At 26.5% G+C, this 18,396-nt stretch overlaps 1 protein-coding gene across 5 annotated transcripts in view; it reads left to right on the forward strand.

The window, feature by feature from the left end:
- LOC122506494 (protein bric-a-brac 2-like) overlaps positions 1–18,396 on the forward strand; it is a 296,899-nt gene that overhangs the window by 247,644 nt on the left and 30,859 nt on the right. For 3 of the 5 annotated variants that reach the window (XM_043618712.1, XM_043618714.1, XM_043618711.1), the window contains 2 exons: positions 7,628–8,507; positions 12,042–12,134. In XM_043618712.1, coding sequence (XP_043474647.1) covers positions 7,650–8,507; positions 12,042–12,134 — 951 coding nt within the window. In that variant the 5' untranslated portion in view covers positions 7,628–7,649. Of the gene's footprint in view, positions 1–7,627; positions 8,508–12,041; positions 12,135–16,099; positions 17,096–18,396 lie in introns of those variants that run through there. The other 2 variants (XM_043618715.1, XM_043618713.1) reach the window with 2 other exon arrangements.

An 18,396-nucleotide genomic window follows, 5' to 3' on the forward strand; every position in this document is an offset into this window, starting at 1 on the left:
GAGTTATATAGGGAAGGAGCATTCATCATATATCCGATCAGAACGCATATATTCATTTAGTGCGTGGGGTTAATTAGAAAAAGGAGATTTATAATGCAAAGAAACTAAAGATCAGGAAATGTATATCTAAGATAAAAAGCGTGCTCTTTCAAGGTAAAGTGTAATGTACAGTGTGTAGTGTCTGTCGGTCGGTCGACTGGTTAGAAGTGATGCATTCGATAAGCAAGAATGTATGTGAACTCCCACACCACAGAAAGCGTTTCCTCTTCATCTCACACCTACTGTATGATTTATGCCCATCACTTCGTACAGTATCCTGTCGTTATCAGACAGTATTTTACATTTATTTCGAAACTAGTACCCATATAGTCGAGTGTGTGTTTTTGCGCGCAGACATTTCTCTAAATATCGCCATCTCGCTCTCAAAAGAGAAACACTTACATTTACACGCGAGCACACCTATACAATAATACGAGTTTGTAAGAAATTCATTTTGTGCCAACGAAAGTCATTTTCAATTCGAATCTGATAATAAATACATTCGCACGTACTTATTTAACATTATTTTATTCACTCGCACTATATTTCAAAATTTACTCAGTACTGTTGAAAATTATTCATTCTAGTTATTGATATTAGTTTATTTTTTTAGTTCCTAGATTTTTATTTTGCAAAATAAGCTGAAACTGCTGAATCATTTCAGGGCTCGAACCAGTAAAAGTATTTAAAAATACGGACTTTAATAAATTTAATAAATAAATGAGCGAATCAAAACATTCGTTTTTGGTCTCAATTTGATATCTGCAGAAAATGGTCCAAGAAAAGTGGTTCAGGGAAATAATCAAGAAAAAATAAAATCAAATTTTTATGTAGCAAGCCGGTAATTTTCGACCTGAATTTCATGGTTTTTCTACTTTCCGACCTACATTTTGGGATTATGTTCATTTTTCAAATTACAGCCCTCGGCTTGATTTTAACAAGCAAAAAAATTCGCTTTGTTCGATTAAAAAAAGAAAAAAAAATCGAAAAACTCGTTTATTTAATTTAGTGCTGTCACAAAAATTTTATTATGTATTTCCCTGATTCTTCACTGATTTCTAAATTCGATTAATCAAAACATAAATAATTTTCCTAAATAAATAATTAAATACTTCTTATTTCTTTTTTACACGGGAAATAAAATTGTTAAAATTTCAACTTTTGAAATATAATTTCTAAAAATTACAAGTATAACACTTCCAAAATTCAATTCCTTCTTTCCACAATTTACAACTAAACTTCATCTCTAAATCAATTGTCTATTTTCAATTTTTAATAATTTTAAGAAAATTCTTCGAGAATTCAATTATTTAAACACAAAAATTCAATTTTTTATAATAAATTGAAGCTGTCCATTTATCTTGATAAAGATATTAAAGTAGAATAATTTCAAAAAATTTTAATAAATAAATTCTTAAAATTAATTTTTTTTAAATATTTCTAAATAATTTTACAACCATATAAGATTAAAAAATTGTAAAAAACTTGAAATTTAGTAAAATCTTTTAAAAAATAATTGAAATTTGGTAAAAACTTCGAGACATAATGGAAATTTGATAAAATGTGTAAAAAATAATTGGAATTTGATAAAATCTTTGAAAAATAATTGAAATTTGGTAAAATCTTTTTAAAAATAATTTAAATTTGATAAAATATTCAAGAAATAATTGTAATTTGGTAATAACGTTAAAAATATTTGAAATTTGATAAAATCTTTTAAAAAATAATTGAAATTAGATAAAAACTTTGATATAATTGAAATTTGGTAAAATCTACGAGAAATAATTGAAATTTGATAAAATCTTTGAAAAATAATTGAAATTTGATAAAATCTTTTAAAAATAATTGAAATTTGGTAAAATCTACGAGAAATAATTCAAATTTGATAAAATCTGTAAAAAAAATAATTAAAATTCGACAAAGTCTTCAAGAAATAATTAAAATTTGAAAAAATCTTTTAAAAATAATTGAAATTTGATAAAATGTTTGAAAAATAATTGAAATTAGATAAAATCTTTTTAAAAATAATTGAAATTCGATAAAATCTTCAAGTAATAATTGAAATTTGGTAAAAACTTTAAAAATGAATTGAAATTTGATAAAAATCTTTTAAAAAATAATTGAAATTTGGTAAAATCTACGAAAAATAATTGAAATTTGATAAAATCTTTAAAAAAATAATTTAAATTCGACAAAATCTAAAATAATTAAAGATGACCCAGTAATAAAATCATTATTTTGCAGTATACGAATATTGTACTTTTTTAAAATTATTTTTATCATTTCAATTCAATTATTCTCAAGAATGTTTAACTAAAATTCTCCTTTAAACAATTATTTTAAATAATTTTCGAAAAAGTTCTTTTGTCAATTTTGAAATTCATTTCTATACAATATTCAATTTTACGAAATTTCAATTATTCGTAAATTCTTCAATTAAATAAATATTGGAAAATAAAAACTTCAAATAATATTTAAAAAATTCAATTAAACTTTTTCAAAAAAATTAATTTCAAAATTCTCTTATTTCTAAAAATTTACGCTATATTAGAAGAACTTAAAAGAAAATTTGTAAATAATTGAATTCTTCTGAAATTTTTAGTATTTTATGAAAATAATTAATTGTTTGCGTAGAATTTTATTAATATTTTTTTGTAAATAATTGAATTCTTTTGGATAATTTTATTTAAATATTAGATATGTTGAAAATCATTGAATTAAGACAAATTTTTTTAATTAATTGAAATTCTGACAAGAATTTTAAAAAAATTTTTGAAAATAATTAAATTTCGGAAAAGAATTTTATTGTTTCCAAAAAAAAATTGAAATTTTATTCTTTTTTTTATTTAAATGAATTTGAATTTTTCACTCTAGTTTAGTGAATTATTAAAAATTAGTATATTTTTCCCAAACTTATAAATTAGCTTCCATTGTCGAAAATTTAAAAATGTCTGAAAATTCAATAAAGCAGATTCTAATTTAATGAATAAAAATCTCTATATATTGAGAAATAACGATAATAAAAAAAAGATTAATTAATAAAAATTTAATAAAAATTGTAGACGGTATTAAAAAAAAATGTACTAGATCGTGTTCAACGGTGTAATAATATCTAAAAGGTAAAAAATACACAAGTTTTATTTAATCCTTCTCCATATAAAAAAAAGTTACAATTATCCTGATTTTGATTATGATTTCTTTGTGCTTTTTATATTGAGAAAAGAGGTGAATTTTATGGAGTAAATTCACGTGAGCTTTATAAATGCACGCGTACTTGCGTGTCGGAGGCATTGATGACTCGTTGCTCGTTGCGATACTAATTGCGTGCTTCGATAGCTTCGAGCAATTTGCACGGCGTTGTGGTGACGAGTTTCAATACCTTTAGCACTTAATATTGTTACCCTGTTAACACTGCGCCTGTTACGCAATTCGAAAATGGAAAATGAACTGCAGCTGGAACAATTACAATAACAAGGAGACGGTTTTTTTTTGTATGTTCATTTCGAATATGTAACTAATTATTGCCTTCGCTCGAATATTCCCGTTTTTTTTTCTCTATTCTTTTACGTCCATTATTTTCATTTTTTTACTACCAGTATTTTAAGCAAAAAAAAAAATAAATAAATTCTCTCAAAAACTTGTTATTTTTTTGCGCGTTAGTTAAAAAAAACTTTTCAATAGTATGAATAGAATTTTTTGATTCGAGTGTAAAAAAATAATTTGTTTCGTATAACAAATCTGTTTCTTAACAAATCTGAATTTTATTATTGTTATTGTTTATTATTTTATTTGTATTATTTTTGTTATATGTTTATTTCTTATTTTTTATTATTTTGTTATTTGTTCATTATTCTTTATTATAGAAATAAATGTGAAATTAGAAAAAAAAATCCAGTCACGAGAGGAATCGAACTCACGATCTATGCACTCGAAGTACAATGCACTAACCACGAAGCTATGACACACAAATTTTTGTACTATTCGTCCTTTTCTTTCAAATCCTATTTTTTTCAAGAACTAAATGAAATTTAATTCTTCAGGGTTGCCACAAAAATTGAATTTTGTTTTTCCCTGACTTTTCTTTTTTTAGATTTTCTGGAAATAATTGAATTTCTTCGAAGAATTTTATTAATTTTGAAAAATAATTAAATTTTGCAATGAATTTTATTAAAATTCCTAAAAATAATTGAATTTTGCAATTAATTGAGCTCCCGCGTGCAATGACTCGATCTGCGCTCGGACGCACTCTCTAATACCAGTCGGGTGGCAGTGAGTGGTGCAGAGGCGCTCACTGCTCCCCGACTGGTACTAGAGAGTGCGTCCGAGCGCAGATCGAGTCATTGCACGCGGGAGCTCAATTTTATTAAATTTCTTGAAAATAATTGAATTTTGCAAAGAATTTTATTAAAATTCCTTAAAATAAATAAATTTTGCAATTTATTTATAAAGATAATTGCAATGTTTACCATTTTTTTTTTTGATTTTTCGAAAATAATTGAATTTCTTCAAAGAATTTTATTAACTTTAAAAATAATTGAATTTGGCAAAGAATTTTATTAAAATTCCTGAAAATAATTGAATTTTGCAAAGAATTTTATTGTAATTCCTGAAAATAATTGAATTTTGCAAAGAATTTTATTAAAATTTCATAAAATAATTGAATTTTGCAATGAATTTTATTAAATTTCTTGAAAATAATTGAATTTTGCAAAGAATTTTATTAAAATTCCTTAAAATAAATAAATTTTGCAATTTATTTATAAAGATAATTGCAATGTTTACCATTTTTTTTAGATTTTTTGAAAATAATTGAATTTCTTCAAAGAATTTTATTAACTTTGAAAATAATTGAATTTGGCAAAGAATTTTATTAAAATTCCTGAAAATAATTGAATTTTGCAAAGAATTTTATTGAAATTCCTGAAAATAATTGAATTTTGCAATGAATTTTATTAAAATTCCTAAAAATAATTGAATTTTGCAATGAATTTTATTAAATTTCTTGAAAATAATTGAATTTTGCAAAGAATTTTATTAAAATTCCTTAAAATAAATAAATTTTGCAATTTATTTATAAAGATAATTGCAATGTTTACCATTTTTTTTAGATTTTTTGAAAATAATTGAATTTCTTCAAAGAATTTTATTAACTTTGAAAATAATTGAATTTGGCAAAGAATTTTATTAAAATTCCTGAAAATAATTGAATTTTGCAAAGAATTTTATTGAAATTCCTGAAAATAATTGAATTTTGCAATGAATTTTATTAAAATTCCTAAAAATAATTGAATTTTGCAATGAATTTTATTAAATTTCTTGAAAATAATTGAATTTTGCAAAGAATTTTATTAAAATTCCTTAAAATAAATAAATTTTGCAATTTATTTATAAAGATAATTGCAATGTTTACCATTTTTTTTAGATTTTTTGAAAATAATTGAATTTCTTCAAAGAATTTTATTAACTTTGAAAATAATTGAATTTGGCAAAGAATTTTATTAAAATTCCTGAAAATAATTGAATTTTGCAAAGAATTTTATTGAAATTCCTGAAAATAATTGAATTTTGCAATGAATTTTATTAAAATTCCTAAAAATAATTGAATTTTGCAATGAATTTTATTAAATTTCTTGAAAATAATTGAATTTTGCAAAGAATTTTATTAAAATTCCTTAAAATAAATAAATTTTGCAATTTATTTATAAAGATAATTGCAATGTTTACCATTTTTTTTTAGATTTTTCGAAAATAATTGAATTTCTTCAAAGAATTTTATTAACTTTAAAAATAATTGAATTTGGCAAAGAATTTTATTAAAATTCCTGAAAATAATTGAATTTTGCAAAGAATTTTATTGAAATTCCTGAAAATAATTGAATTTTGCAAAGAATTTTATTAAAATTTCATAAAATAATTGAATTTTGCAATGAATTTTATTAAATTTCTTGAAAATAATTGAATTTTGCAAAGAATTTTATTAAAATTCCTTAAAATAAATAAATTTTGCAATTTATTTATAAAGATAATTGCAATGTTTACCATTTTTTTTTAGATTTTTCGAAAATAATTGAATTTCTTCAAAGAATTTTATTAACTTTAAAAATAATTGAATTTGGCAAAGAATTTTATTAAAATTCCTGAAAATAATTGAATTTTGCAAAGAATTTTATTAAAATTCCTGAAAATAATTGAATTTTGCCAAGAATTTTATTAAAATTTCATAAAATAATTAAATTTTGCAATGAATTTTATTAAAATTCCTGAAAATAATTAAATTTTGCAATTTATTTATAAAAATAATCAAATGTTGACCATTTTTTTTAGATTTTTTTGAAAATAATTGAATTTCTGGAAAGAATTTTAATTATTTATCAAGAAAGTTGAATTCCTTCAAAAAATTGCGTTAAAATTTAAAAAATTAATACTAATTTCAACAGAATTGAAATTAATTTTTTTTTTGCTAAAAAATTGTTTTTATTATTATTTTCTATTTATTTATTTAAATAAATTATTCATTTACTTATTCATTATTCAACAATAAGTCAATTTAGTAAAAATGTTTTTTCTTTTTTTTTTTGGAAGAAGATTAAAAAAATTTATTACTGTCAACAAAGTCTTTTATGTAAATGCTCACTAGGAATATAAATAATCCTAAGTACATGCGCTCAGAAAATCGCCGGACGTAATAATTGCTGCCGGTCAGCGTAATAAAAGAAAAGTTGCACTTGATTTCTATGAATTGACGGTTTCGTTGTAATAACTCGAGTTTGCAACCGTTGACAATAATATTTATAAACGAAAGATGAAGAAGAATATTTAAATAACATTTTAATTCTGAAATAAACACACGAATTAATGGTGTAATTTTTTTTGTCATCAATAATATTTTAATAAATATTCTTTTTATTCAAGTTTAAAATATTAAATATCAAGGTTGAGTTAAATTAAAAATATTTTAATACTAGGCTGTCCGCTAGGGGTTTGGTTTCTACTTTTCTGAAAAGTAGAAACCAAACCCCTAGCGGACAGCCTAGTATTTGAATATTTTAAATTTAACTAAAAACTTGATATTTAATATTTAAACTTGAATATTATTATAAAACTTCTATTGTAGTAGTTACAAAAATTGGCATTAGAAAGTCTTTTGTGGTAAAAAAAAAAATTGCCCGCTAGGGGAATCGAACCCTGGACCTGAGCTCTTCGAGACGGATACACTAACCACGAGGCTAACGCACACGTTAAATTTCTTGACCGCTTACCCTCGAAAAACGCGAAGGAACTGTCACTGCTCGAAGTGGACTTGAATCTTTAGAGGCTCGTGAATCTTTAGAGATTGAATAATTGAAGAAAAGGAGAATAGTACACAGAAAATAGAATAATCTAATTTTAAGAAGCGCCTACTTAAATAGGATTCAAGAATATTCCCTACTTAATTTAAATGGGCCACTTAATTTAAATGGAGAATATTTTCTTGGCTTCTATTTAAGTAGGATCTTCTTAAAATTAGATTACCATTTTTTCTGCGCAGTAATAACAGTATTCGATTTTGGATGAAATTTGAATTGATGAATTTTTGTTTTGATTGCAGCAGGGTTGCGGGCAGTTCAGACATGGGAAGTGAGCATTACTGCCTGAGGTGGAACAATCATCAGAGCAACTTGCTGGGTGTGTTCAGTCAACTACTAGAGACGGAATCGCTGGTGGACGTGACGCTGGCGTGCACGGAGGGACCGTCGATTCGTGCGCACAAGGTCGTCCTCTCCGCGTGCTCCAGCTACTTTCAAGCCTTGTTCCTCGACCACCCGAATCGCCACCCCATTGTCATCCTCAAGGACGTCCGCTTCTCCGAGTTGCGTACCCTAGTTGATTTCATGTACAAGGGCGAGGTGAACGTTGAATATTGTCAATTGTCAGCCCTTCTCAAGACCGCTGAAAGCCTCAAGGTCAAGGGTCTGGCAGACATGACAAACATTAATGCCGCCGTGGCATCGAGGGAGGAGCAACAACAACAACAACAACAACATAATCAATTGCAGCAGCAGCAGCAGCACACAAGTTCGGAGACAATTCGGGAGAAGGACAAGGAGAAGGAGCGCGAGAGAGAGCCGGCGAAAGAATGTGAACAACCTCAACAAATCCCACGTGCTCCCAGTGAACCTAACGAGGCTGTTGACATGACCGAGTGTCCAGCGTCGCCCGCTGGTCAAACGAGTCCCTGTCCTGGTCCACTGGCGCTCGATCGACCCAGGAGAGACTCCGAGGACGCAACTAGTTTAGAAGAAACGAGAGGTTCTATTAGTCCAATTTCTGTACACAGTGGCCCTAGTGACATGAGTCTCAGTAATAATACCAGCGCACCTGGAGGAGCGCCACCTTTAAACCTACCGCAGAGTCGGCTTCCGTCCCCGCACAGTACAGAGCCGCTGGCTGGACCTTCGGGGTTGCCTCCTGTGCAACAAGTTCCGCTTGTGAGTGAATCTTCTACTTTATTTTATGCTTAGGTTCTGCTATGCCGGCGCTAGCAACCGTTGCTATGGAAACAGGTGCAGCAGGCTTTTTCCAAAGCAACGGTTGCTACCTAGTACCTAGATACAATTTCCATGGAAACGTTTGTGACGGCTACTATGAAAACGATTACAGGGTTGCCACAGCTCAAGGAATTAGTAATTGAGCTAGTAACTAAGTTGGTAATTTAATAAGTTACCTACTAAGTTTAGTCATTAGTCAGTTAGTAAGTTAATCAAGTTGTTAGTAATTAAGTTAGAAACTTAGTAAGTTACTTATAAAGTTATTTAAAAAATTAGTTAGGAAGTTAATTACTAAGTAAGTTAGTAGGTTAATTAGAAAGTTAGTTAGTTAGGAAGTTAGTAGGTTAGTTAAAAAGTTATGAAGTTAGTAAGTTAGGTAGTAAGTTAAAAAGTTAGTAAGTAAGTTAATTAATATGTTAGTTAGTAAGTTAGTTAGAAAGTTAATTAGTTAATTAGTAAGTTAGTAAGTAAGTTAATTAGTATAATTTGTGTTTTGAGGTTTAGGCCAAAGAATTCAAAAAACCTCAAAACACAAATTATATTACGATCCAAAAACTGACTTTTAACAAATTAATTAGTAAGTTACTCAGTAAGTTAGTTAGAAAGTTAATTAGTAAGTTAGTAAGTAAGTTAGTAGGTTAGTTAGAAAGTTATAAAGTTAGTTAGTTAGAATTTAGAATTCAATTATTTAAAATGAAATTTTAATAAAATTCGTCTCGAGAATTCAATTATTTTCAAAAATAATATAATTTTTCTCCGAAATTCAATTATTTTCAAAAATTTAAACAAAATTCTTGGCAGAATTTCAATTATGCATGTTTAATGCAATTTTCATCAAATTTCTCGAAAAATGAAATTATTCTTAAAAATTTTATTAAAATTTGTCAAGAGAATTCAATTATTTACAAATTTGTTGATAAAATTCTTGAAGAGAATTAAATTTTAAGAAACATTCAATTATTTAATAAAATATTTATTTTTGTATTTTAATAAATGAATTCTCGTTGAATTTTCTAATAAATTTTATATTGATATAAAAATGAATTTCAATTAAAATTTTAGATTATAATTGAATATTGACAGAATTTTCCTAATATTTTTTTTTCTAAAAAAATCAACTATTTAAATAGATTTTTATAAAATTCTTCGCAAAAAATCAATTGTTTTCATAAATAATAAAATTTTCCGAAAAAAAATTCAATTATTTAAAGAAATAATAGTAATATATTAATAATAAAAAAATATTAATAAAAGTAATAAAATTCTTCGCAGAAATTCAATTATCTTCAAAAGTAATAAAAATTCTTCGCAAAAATTCAATTATTTTCACAAATTTAAAATAAAATTCTTCTTATGAATTCAATTACTTTCAAATATTAATAAAAATATTTGTAATAATTCAATTATTTTCAAAAGTAATAAAATTCTTCTCTGAAATTCAATTATTTGCAAAGAATTTTAATAAAATTCTTGTCAAATTTTCAATTATCTTTATAAATAATAAAATTCGTCCTAGAAATTCAATTATTTTCAAAAGTAATCAAATTCTTCGCAGAAATTCAATTATTTTCAAAATTTTTTTTAAATTCCTCGTTGAAATTTTTATTATCTTCATAAAAAATAAAATTCATCCTGGAAAATTAATTATTTTCAAAAGTTCTGATACGATTTTTTGCAAAATTCAATTATCTTCAAAAGTAAGAAAATTCTTCACAGAAATTCAATTATTTTCAAAAAATTTTTTTTTTAAATTCCCTTAAAAATTTTAATTATCTTTGTAAATATTAACATTCTTCTGCAAAATTCAATTACTTACTAATGTTTTATAAATTTCTTCTCAATAATTCAATTATTTGCATAAAAAATAATTGAAAAAAAATTTTTTTTTATAAAGTCTTTTAATATAAATTAATAATTTTATCACTCGGTCATCTTTAATTATTATAAAACATGAAGACATCGATTGCTCCGAGTCGAAGACTCGGAGTGATCGATTTCTTCATGTTTTATAACAATTTTTTATAAGTTTTTTTATTTCAAAAAGATTTAAATTTGAATCTTTTGAGGAATTTTATTTCCTATGGAAAAATAATAATTAAATATTTATTTAAAAAAGAAATAATTGATGTTTTCGAAAAATTTGAAAGAAATTTGTAAATAAATGTAACAGAACATTTTTTTGACTCAAACTTTTTCCTTTAAATTAAAAAAAAATTTTTTAATTCCATTCGCATTTTACTAAAAAAAAAAATCGAAAAAGTCGATTAGTCGCATATTTTTATAGAAAAGTCAAAAAAGTCGAAAAAGTCGCACAATCCGAGCCCTGAATATACAATTCTTCATAAGAATTCAATTATCTTAACAAATAATAGATTTTTTTATGTGAATTTAATTATTTAAATAAATGAGAATAAAATTCTTCGCAAAAAATCAATTATTTTCATAAAATAATGAAATTTTTCTCTAGAATTCAATTATTTAAAAAAAAATTTAATAAAATTCTTCGTCAGATTTCAGTTATTTTCAATTTTTCAATGAAATTTCTCAATGGAATTTAATTATTTTCTAAAAGCTTTAAAATAATTCTGAAAAATTCAATTATTTAAAAAAATTGAAATACAAATTCTTCACAAGAAATTAATTATTATTTTCATAATAAATAATAATATTTTTCTCCGGAATTCAATTATTTTCACAAATAAAATTGTTCACAGGAATTCAATTATTTTTTTAAACAATTTTAAATATAAAATGATAGAAAATTGCATTTATTGTTAACATTTTTTTTTTCAATTTCACCGAAAGAATTCAATTATTATTTTTAAAAATTTTGATAAACAACTTCATAAAAATTCAATTTTAAGAAATATTCAATTCTTTAAAAAATTATTTATTTTTGTATTTAAATAATTGAATTCCCGTAGCATTTTCTAATAAAAGTTGATTTAAAAATGAATTAAATTAAAAAATATTAATAAAAATTTTAAATTATAATTGAATATTAAAAGCATTACTTTTATAATTAATATTTATTAATAGTAAGAATAATATTAATAATATTAATAATATTAATTAATATTGAGAATATTTTTTTGAGTATCTAATAATTTTTGGAGTGAATCAAAATATTTTTTAGGGTCAAGAAAAATAGTGAAAATTTTGTCTGGAAATCAGGGAAAAAGAAAATTAAATTTTTGTGGCAACCCTGAGTTATCTTAGAAACGGTTGCTATGGAGACGATTCCAATAGCAACAGTTGCCAAGGTAACAGGTTCCTTACAAACGGTTGCCATAGAGACAGGCTCCCTAGTAACGGTTGCCATGGCAACAAGAACCCTAACAACGATTGCTAACTGAAAATCAAACCCCCTCCACTAAAAATCAATTTCCCAATTTATTTGAAAACTAATTTAAAAAAATTCATCATCGAAAACTAAACAGAAATCACGACATTTAAAATATTCGTTATTTACAGTCCCTAAAAAAGGAAGTGGACTGGGATCGTTCGACGGATGAACGCAGTGCGAGTAGTGAAATATCGACGGACTATAGGATTCCCCCCGATCCGGTGAGTTGACATTATTTTCACTTTTTTTTGCACATTTAAACTTTATATTTCATCGATTATTCTTGTTCTTGTATTTCTCTTTCCTCTGCATTTATATATCAATATAATGACTACCGCCAGCTCAACCCCGCACTCATCTGCAATCGTCGATAAAATAAGGTCGTTAGGTTGCGGATGATATTGGGACATATTTTTATTCTCTCTTTTAAAAAAAAAAAAAAAAACTTTTTTTAACAATAGCAATGCATACTATAATTGCAGCGTTTTATGTATCGAATTAAATTATTTCTCTTCATTTTGTTTTACATTTACGTTTACTAAAATTATATTTTAGTTACTAAAATACCTTCTTCTATAATGACAGTGTTAAAATTATGAAAGAAGTGTTAAAAATTACAAATATGTGCCCTTTGATTAATGTTTAATAACTCTTGAATATTATCGATACATAAATAATGCTTTTTGTTTTTTTCAATAAAAAAAAAATAAAATTTAATGGAAACGTAAAAAAAAAAAATTTGCATGTGGGTCTGCTGCATGTGCCCAAATGCTTTGCTATATTCCGCTGCTCTCCCTGCCAGTTTTTTTTTAAATCGTCGTATCGTCTCTAATAACCGTCGAACCACTAATTAATAATGATGTTTCCAACCACCGATATAAAAAAAACATTTGTAAATAACTCTTAATAAACCTAAAACAATGATTTTTGATCACACCAAATTTTTTTCCTTTTTCTTGGTACAGAAAAAAATTACCCATTAAATTTTATCAATTTTCATATTTCTTTAAAAACTACACACTTCATAATTAATTAAATTTGAATAAATTCGGAAGAAGGAAAATTTTATGTAATTGGCTTCATTGGAGATTAATTTTCAAAAAAGGGTTTCTTAAAAATAGACTAAAAAATTGATTAGCGAATATGCAATTGTATTTTTTTTGTTAATTACACATTTTTTCCAAGGATATAAAATTGAGACAAAAAACGTATCTTTTGATTCGTTCGAATTAAAAGATTCGTTTTTTGTCTCAATTTTATATCCTTAGAAAAACTGTGTATTTTCGATTATAAATTAAAAACTTAATTCAATTTTTAAATTTATGAAATATCGAGTTTTGAATTTATTATAAAATATAAGACTTTTCAAAATTGAAAAAATGAGTTTTGAAATATGAAAATTTAAATATGACATTCAATTAAAAAATGAGTGAATTGAAAATTATTGCAATTGAAAAACTAAAATCGATTTTGATAAATGATATAAAAAGGGGATGAAAAGAAATTTTCAAACTTGAGATAAATTTTTAGGTTCTTTCACCGATGAAGAATAGCTTAATGTGCATGTTATCGATGAATAACTCAATTTTTCTTTCTTTTTTTTTGAAATGAAACCATTTTTATTCAAAGTGTTCCTCGTCTTTCACTACATCGCTCTCTCTCTCTCTCTTTTTTTTCTCTCTCCTCTTTCTTTTCTACTCGTCAGTCAATCGTCCTTGATATTTTTCGTGTTTTCTGCTAAAAAGCTAAACATTATCTCTACTTCATTCTAACACTCAACATCCTATTCTATTAACAAACCTTCCGAGTCAAATTTTCACAAATAAATTATTTAAAATATTATTTAAACTATTTTTCAAATTATTTAAAAAAAAAAATTCTTTTTCTGAAAATTCATCTTTTTTGAAAATTTCATTTAAAAAGGTCATTTTTCAGAAATTTTAGTTTTGTCAGGTTTAGCAAACGTTTTGTTTTTATCCATCGATCGTAATTAGAAATTGAAAAAATAAAGAATGCTTAATTTTTTAAATCATATCAACGTTCATTGAGAAAAAAAAAATTGCCAGGGAACTTCTTTCGAAAAATTACCATTGACTACGTATAGAATACAATCAAAACTAAGAATAATCATGTTGAAAACAAAATCAATTTAAAAAAAGAAACGATAAAAAAAAGTTGTTTACAAAAAAAAAAAAAAAAAAAAAAAAAAAAAAATTTTACAAACAATGAAAAATATACAAAAACTACAAAATTAATTTACTTTAATAGAATACCCTTGAAAAAACTTGTAATCATTTAAATTTAGCCATGAAATATTTGATTAATCTTAAGAAAACTAGAATCTATAAATTTTCTCTAAAAATTTAGTCACATTTCAATAACAAGAAAAAAGGGGAAAAATTGAAAAAAAATTTTATTTTTAATGACTGTTTTACCAATCGCTGATAAACAGACTTTTTAAGAGTGAAATTTGACTGAAACTATAAGTGAAAATTTGAATTGCTTTAGTTGCTTTTTTTAACCTTTAGTGGGCCGACCACTATAGTGGCAACCATTTATTTTGGTCGAATCTTTTTATCGAATTGACTTCGTTTTTAATTTTATTTTAATAAAAAAAAACTACTAAAATTTTGCGCAAATTTACCGGCCCTCTAAAGGTTAGAAAAAATTTTTGAGCACGTAGGTTGTAGTTTTTTTCTGTAAACATTCTATACGAGTCTTAATGAATTTTTTGTTAATTTAAACACACACTCATCGATTGATGAATGTGCCGCAAAAAAACTTCACCCTTCAAAAATAATTCAGTTCCTAAATCCTTCCTGCCAGCCTTGTCTTGCTAGCTCACTGTCAAGAAGTTGACCTTCGTTTTTGGCCATGGTTGTTTTTACTACATATTTATACATATATATATATATATAAAAAAAATATTTTATATATATACACATATATTTTCTATACGTTATATATCGTTAACAATTTTCTCTATATTCATTTTTTTGGCATATATGTATAATCATATTTATAATAAAAAAAAATAAACTAAGGCATACACATACGTGTCACTACCACTACTAGTACTACTACTACTACTACTACTACTATTATTATTATTATTATTATTATTAATATTATTATTATTATATTTCCATACGATATATATCTGTATTCCAATTGCTGTTTGCGTTAAGTGCAAATATATTGCGCGCACACACACCTAAACATATACATTTTTTTGTATATTTATAAGTGTTTGTACGCGTTTATATACTTATACTCTAAATACGTTGTGCATATACATATATATTGCGAAAAGGAGGGACGAGAAAAAAAAATGGGTGAAAGTAGGTTTCTTTGTTTTGTTATTATATTCTATTTTTTTTTAAGTATATTTAAAAGAAAGAAAGAAAGAAAAATAAAAGCCGCAAAGAGCGGGCGCGCCAAACAAAAATGAGCGTCAACTTCTTGTGCTGCTGCCGTAATTTTCGACTATTATAAAGAACACTTCTCCGTTATAATATAATTTTGTACATATATATATATTGTATCTCTTGAAATCTTTCCGTGACACCACTTTTTTGCCTACAGTAGTGAAAATAGATCACAAAAAAAAAATTAGGGAACGATTCTTTGGGACGATACTACGATCTCTCGCTGTTTAATTAATTACTTCCCAACAGAAAAAGTAGTTTCACATAGCTTTTTGTTTCCAAAAAAATAAACAACTATTCAGTTGCACCAAGTAGTTAAAAACAAAAAAATTGGAGAGAGAGAGAGAGAGAAGCTCTGTAGATCCATCTTTACTTCCTTAGTGATCTTTCAAGAAAGGGGAATAATTTTCTTAATTTCCTGTAGATAAATGTTTTTTCCAGAAAAAAAGAATGGAAAAGTCACTAAAAAGGAAGGATGGTAAACATTTTGAAACCTAGGGATGATTATCCTCTCGGGGATAGTGATCCCAAGGGATGATGATTATTGTCCCAATTAGTGGTTACAACAACAACCTCTAGAGATGTTACAATCTTGGGAGTTTAGATTGAAACAAGTAGAGAGAAAGAAACAGACGTGAATTAGAAATTAGAAAATAGAAACTAAATATTAAAATCAAGATCAGAGTAAAATGTAGAGTCAAAAAATGGTAGTAGAGGAGAAAAGCAAGAAGTTGATGTTCTTGTTTGTTTGGTTGCAGGAGTTGATGGGTGTGGATGAGCGGGTGTTTGCGTGCATGTACTGCGGTGCCTCGTTCCTCCACCAGAGCAAGCTGACGCGGCACATCCTCTCGCACAGCCTCGAGTCGCTCAAGTATCGCGAGCAAGCCGCTCACCTACAACTTCAGGCCCAACTGGGCCTCGAGCCGGGCCTCCATCTGTCCCCAGAGGCCCATTATCCCACTGGCGGTCCAATCGAGCCCATGGACCTCGAATTAGCAGCCCACTCCGATCCAACGTCTGGCGTCGTATTATGCAAATTTTGCGGCAAATCATTTCCCGATGTTGGCTCACTAATTGCTCATCTACCAGCGCACACGGGCGATCGTCCATTTAAATGTGAATTTTGTGGCAAGGCATTTAAATTGAGGCATCACATGAAGGACCACTGTAGGGTACACACTGGCGAGAGGCCCTTCCGTTGCACATTGTGCGGAAAGACCTTCTCAAGGTCGACAATATTAAAGGCCCATGAGAAGACACATTATCCAAAGTATGTCCGCAAGTTCCTTTCACCGAGCCCCGTCGATCCCACCGAGGAAGAAGCACCACCACCCCCGCCACCTTCGCATCATTGAGTCTATCATCATCATCATCATCATCATCTTCTACAAACTCTATCTTCATCATCAGCCTTGGACTCCACTAAATATTTCGTCATCCAACAAGTTTACAAACCTAAACATGCATTTCTCTCCCGCAATCGTCCTTGTTCCTCCCAAAAATTAAAAACCGAAAATGGTATTTCTAGTTAGTCCTGTGATTTTGGTTAGGATGGTTGGAATCGTGCTCAGAGGGAGGGGCACGTTAAACATTTTCATCTCCCTCGCTTAATCAGTGCTTTAAGAACGAAACGTTTTGTAGCTTAAATCGACACATGTAGCTCTTATCGATACATTATTATTGCCGAAGATACGGGGAGGTTTATAGAAAAAAAAAAAATTATACTGACTTGCCGAATCAACAAAATGCCGAATGAAAAATAAAAACCAAGAAGAGGACCGCAAAAGATTTGGCTAGAATTTCCAGAGAAGCATTCTCTATTTTCAAACAAAAATTTTTTGAAACCAATTTCAACGTCGAGAAAAAAATTATAAACATCTCAAACTTTCCAGAATACCAGAATTCAAAATCAAATGCAGCTTTAGACTAGAAAAAATTTATGAAACATATTCTCCTCGCAGGGGAAACAAATTCTAATAAACTTTGCTCCAAACATTCACTTGGCACCGAATACTCAAATGGCCGAAAATTTTTATTTAGAGAATAAAAAACCCAGGAAAACTTGAAAAAAATTTTTAAACGATAATATGAAAAATTGCTCGAGAAAAAATTGATTGAACCGACAGTAATAATAAAAAAAAAAGAACATGAGTCAAAAGCAAGAAATTAGCCGAAAGTCAAGGATAAAAATTAAAGAGACTTTCAAACTTCAGGCATTAAAAAGCAAACTAATAAACCAAACAATTAAATACAAAAAGGAGAAATTGGTTAACAAAAGAAGTAGAAATTTTTTTCAAAGCAAGCAAAAAGGACAAAAAAGGCAGAAAAAAATTGGTAAAACAAGAGAAGAATTACTGAAAATCTAATTTAACGAAGAAATAAAGAAGAAAAAAATACGCAAAATTAGGAAAAAACCTGTGACTTGAAAATGATTCAACTAATTGAAAAAGTAAAGAAAGTTCCTCTTAAAAAATTAACATCAGTGAAAAATTCGTGAATCATATTTTTAACCCTTTCATGGTCCGGAAAAACATTGAGAAAAAAATAGAATAAAAAAAAAATATTTGGTTAATTTCGAAATTTTTTAAAAACACTGAATTTGAATGATTTAAAATTCAAAATTAGGGTGAAATATATTAAACTTTAACGAATTCGGTCAATTTTGTGTATTTGAAGATAATTTTCTTTAAATTGAACACCTTCGAGTAATTTTTTGAAGTCAAAATCAAAATTTTTTCAAATTTTTTCAAAATCGAAATTCAAAAATAAATTTCGTTTTCAAAGTCAAATTTTCAATTTAACAAAATTTAGATACACATATTAGCATGGATTACAGGACAAAAAAAACCCATTTAAAAAATTCAGACCGAAAAGTCCAAGAAAAAAAGTCCAAAATACAAAAAATACTGGAAAAATGCAAAATAAAAATGTCAAAAGTCAAAAAATCGAAAATAAATAAAAACGTTCAAAATAAATAATGAAACATGTGAACAAAACACGTTTTTACTTTTACGCTATAAAATCGTAATTATACACATAAATAATAAAATTCTTT

Source organism: Leptopilina heterotoma, unplaced genomic scaffold (assembly GCF_015476425.1).
Source record: "Leptopilina heterotoma isolate Lh14 unplaced genomic scaffold, ASM1547642v1 Lhet_42, whole genome shotgun sequence".
Taxonomy (NCBI): Eukaryota; Metazoa; Arthropoda; class Insecta; order Hymenoptera; family Figitidae; genus Leptopilina; species Leptopilina heterotoma.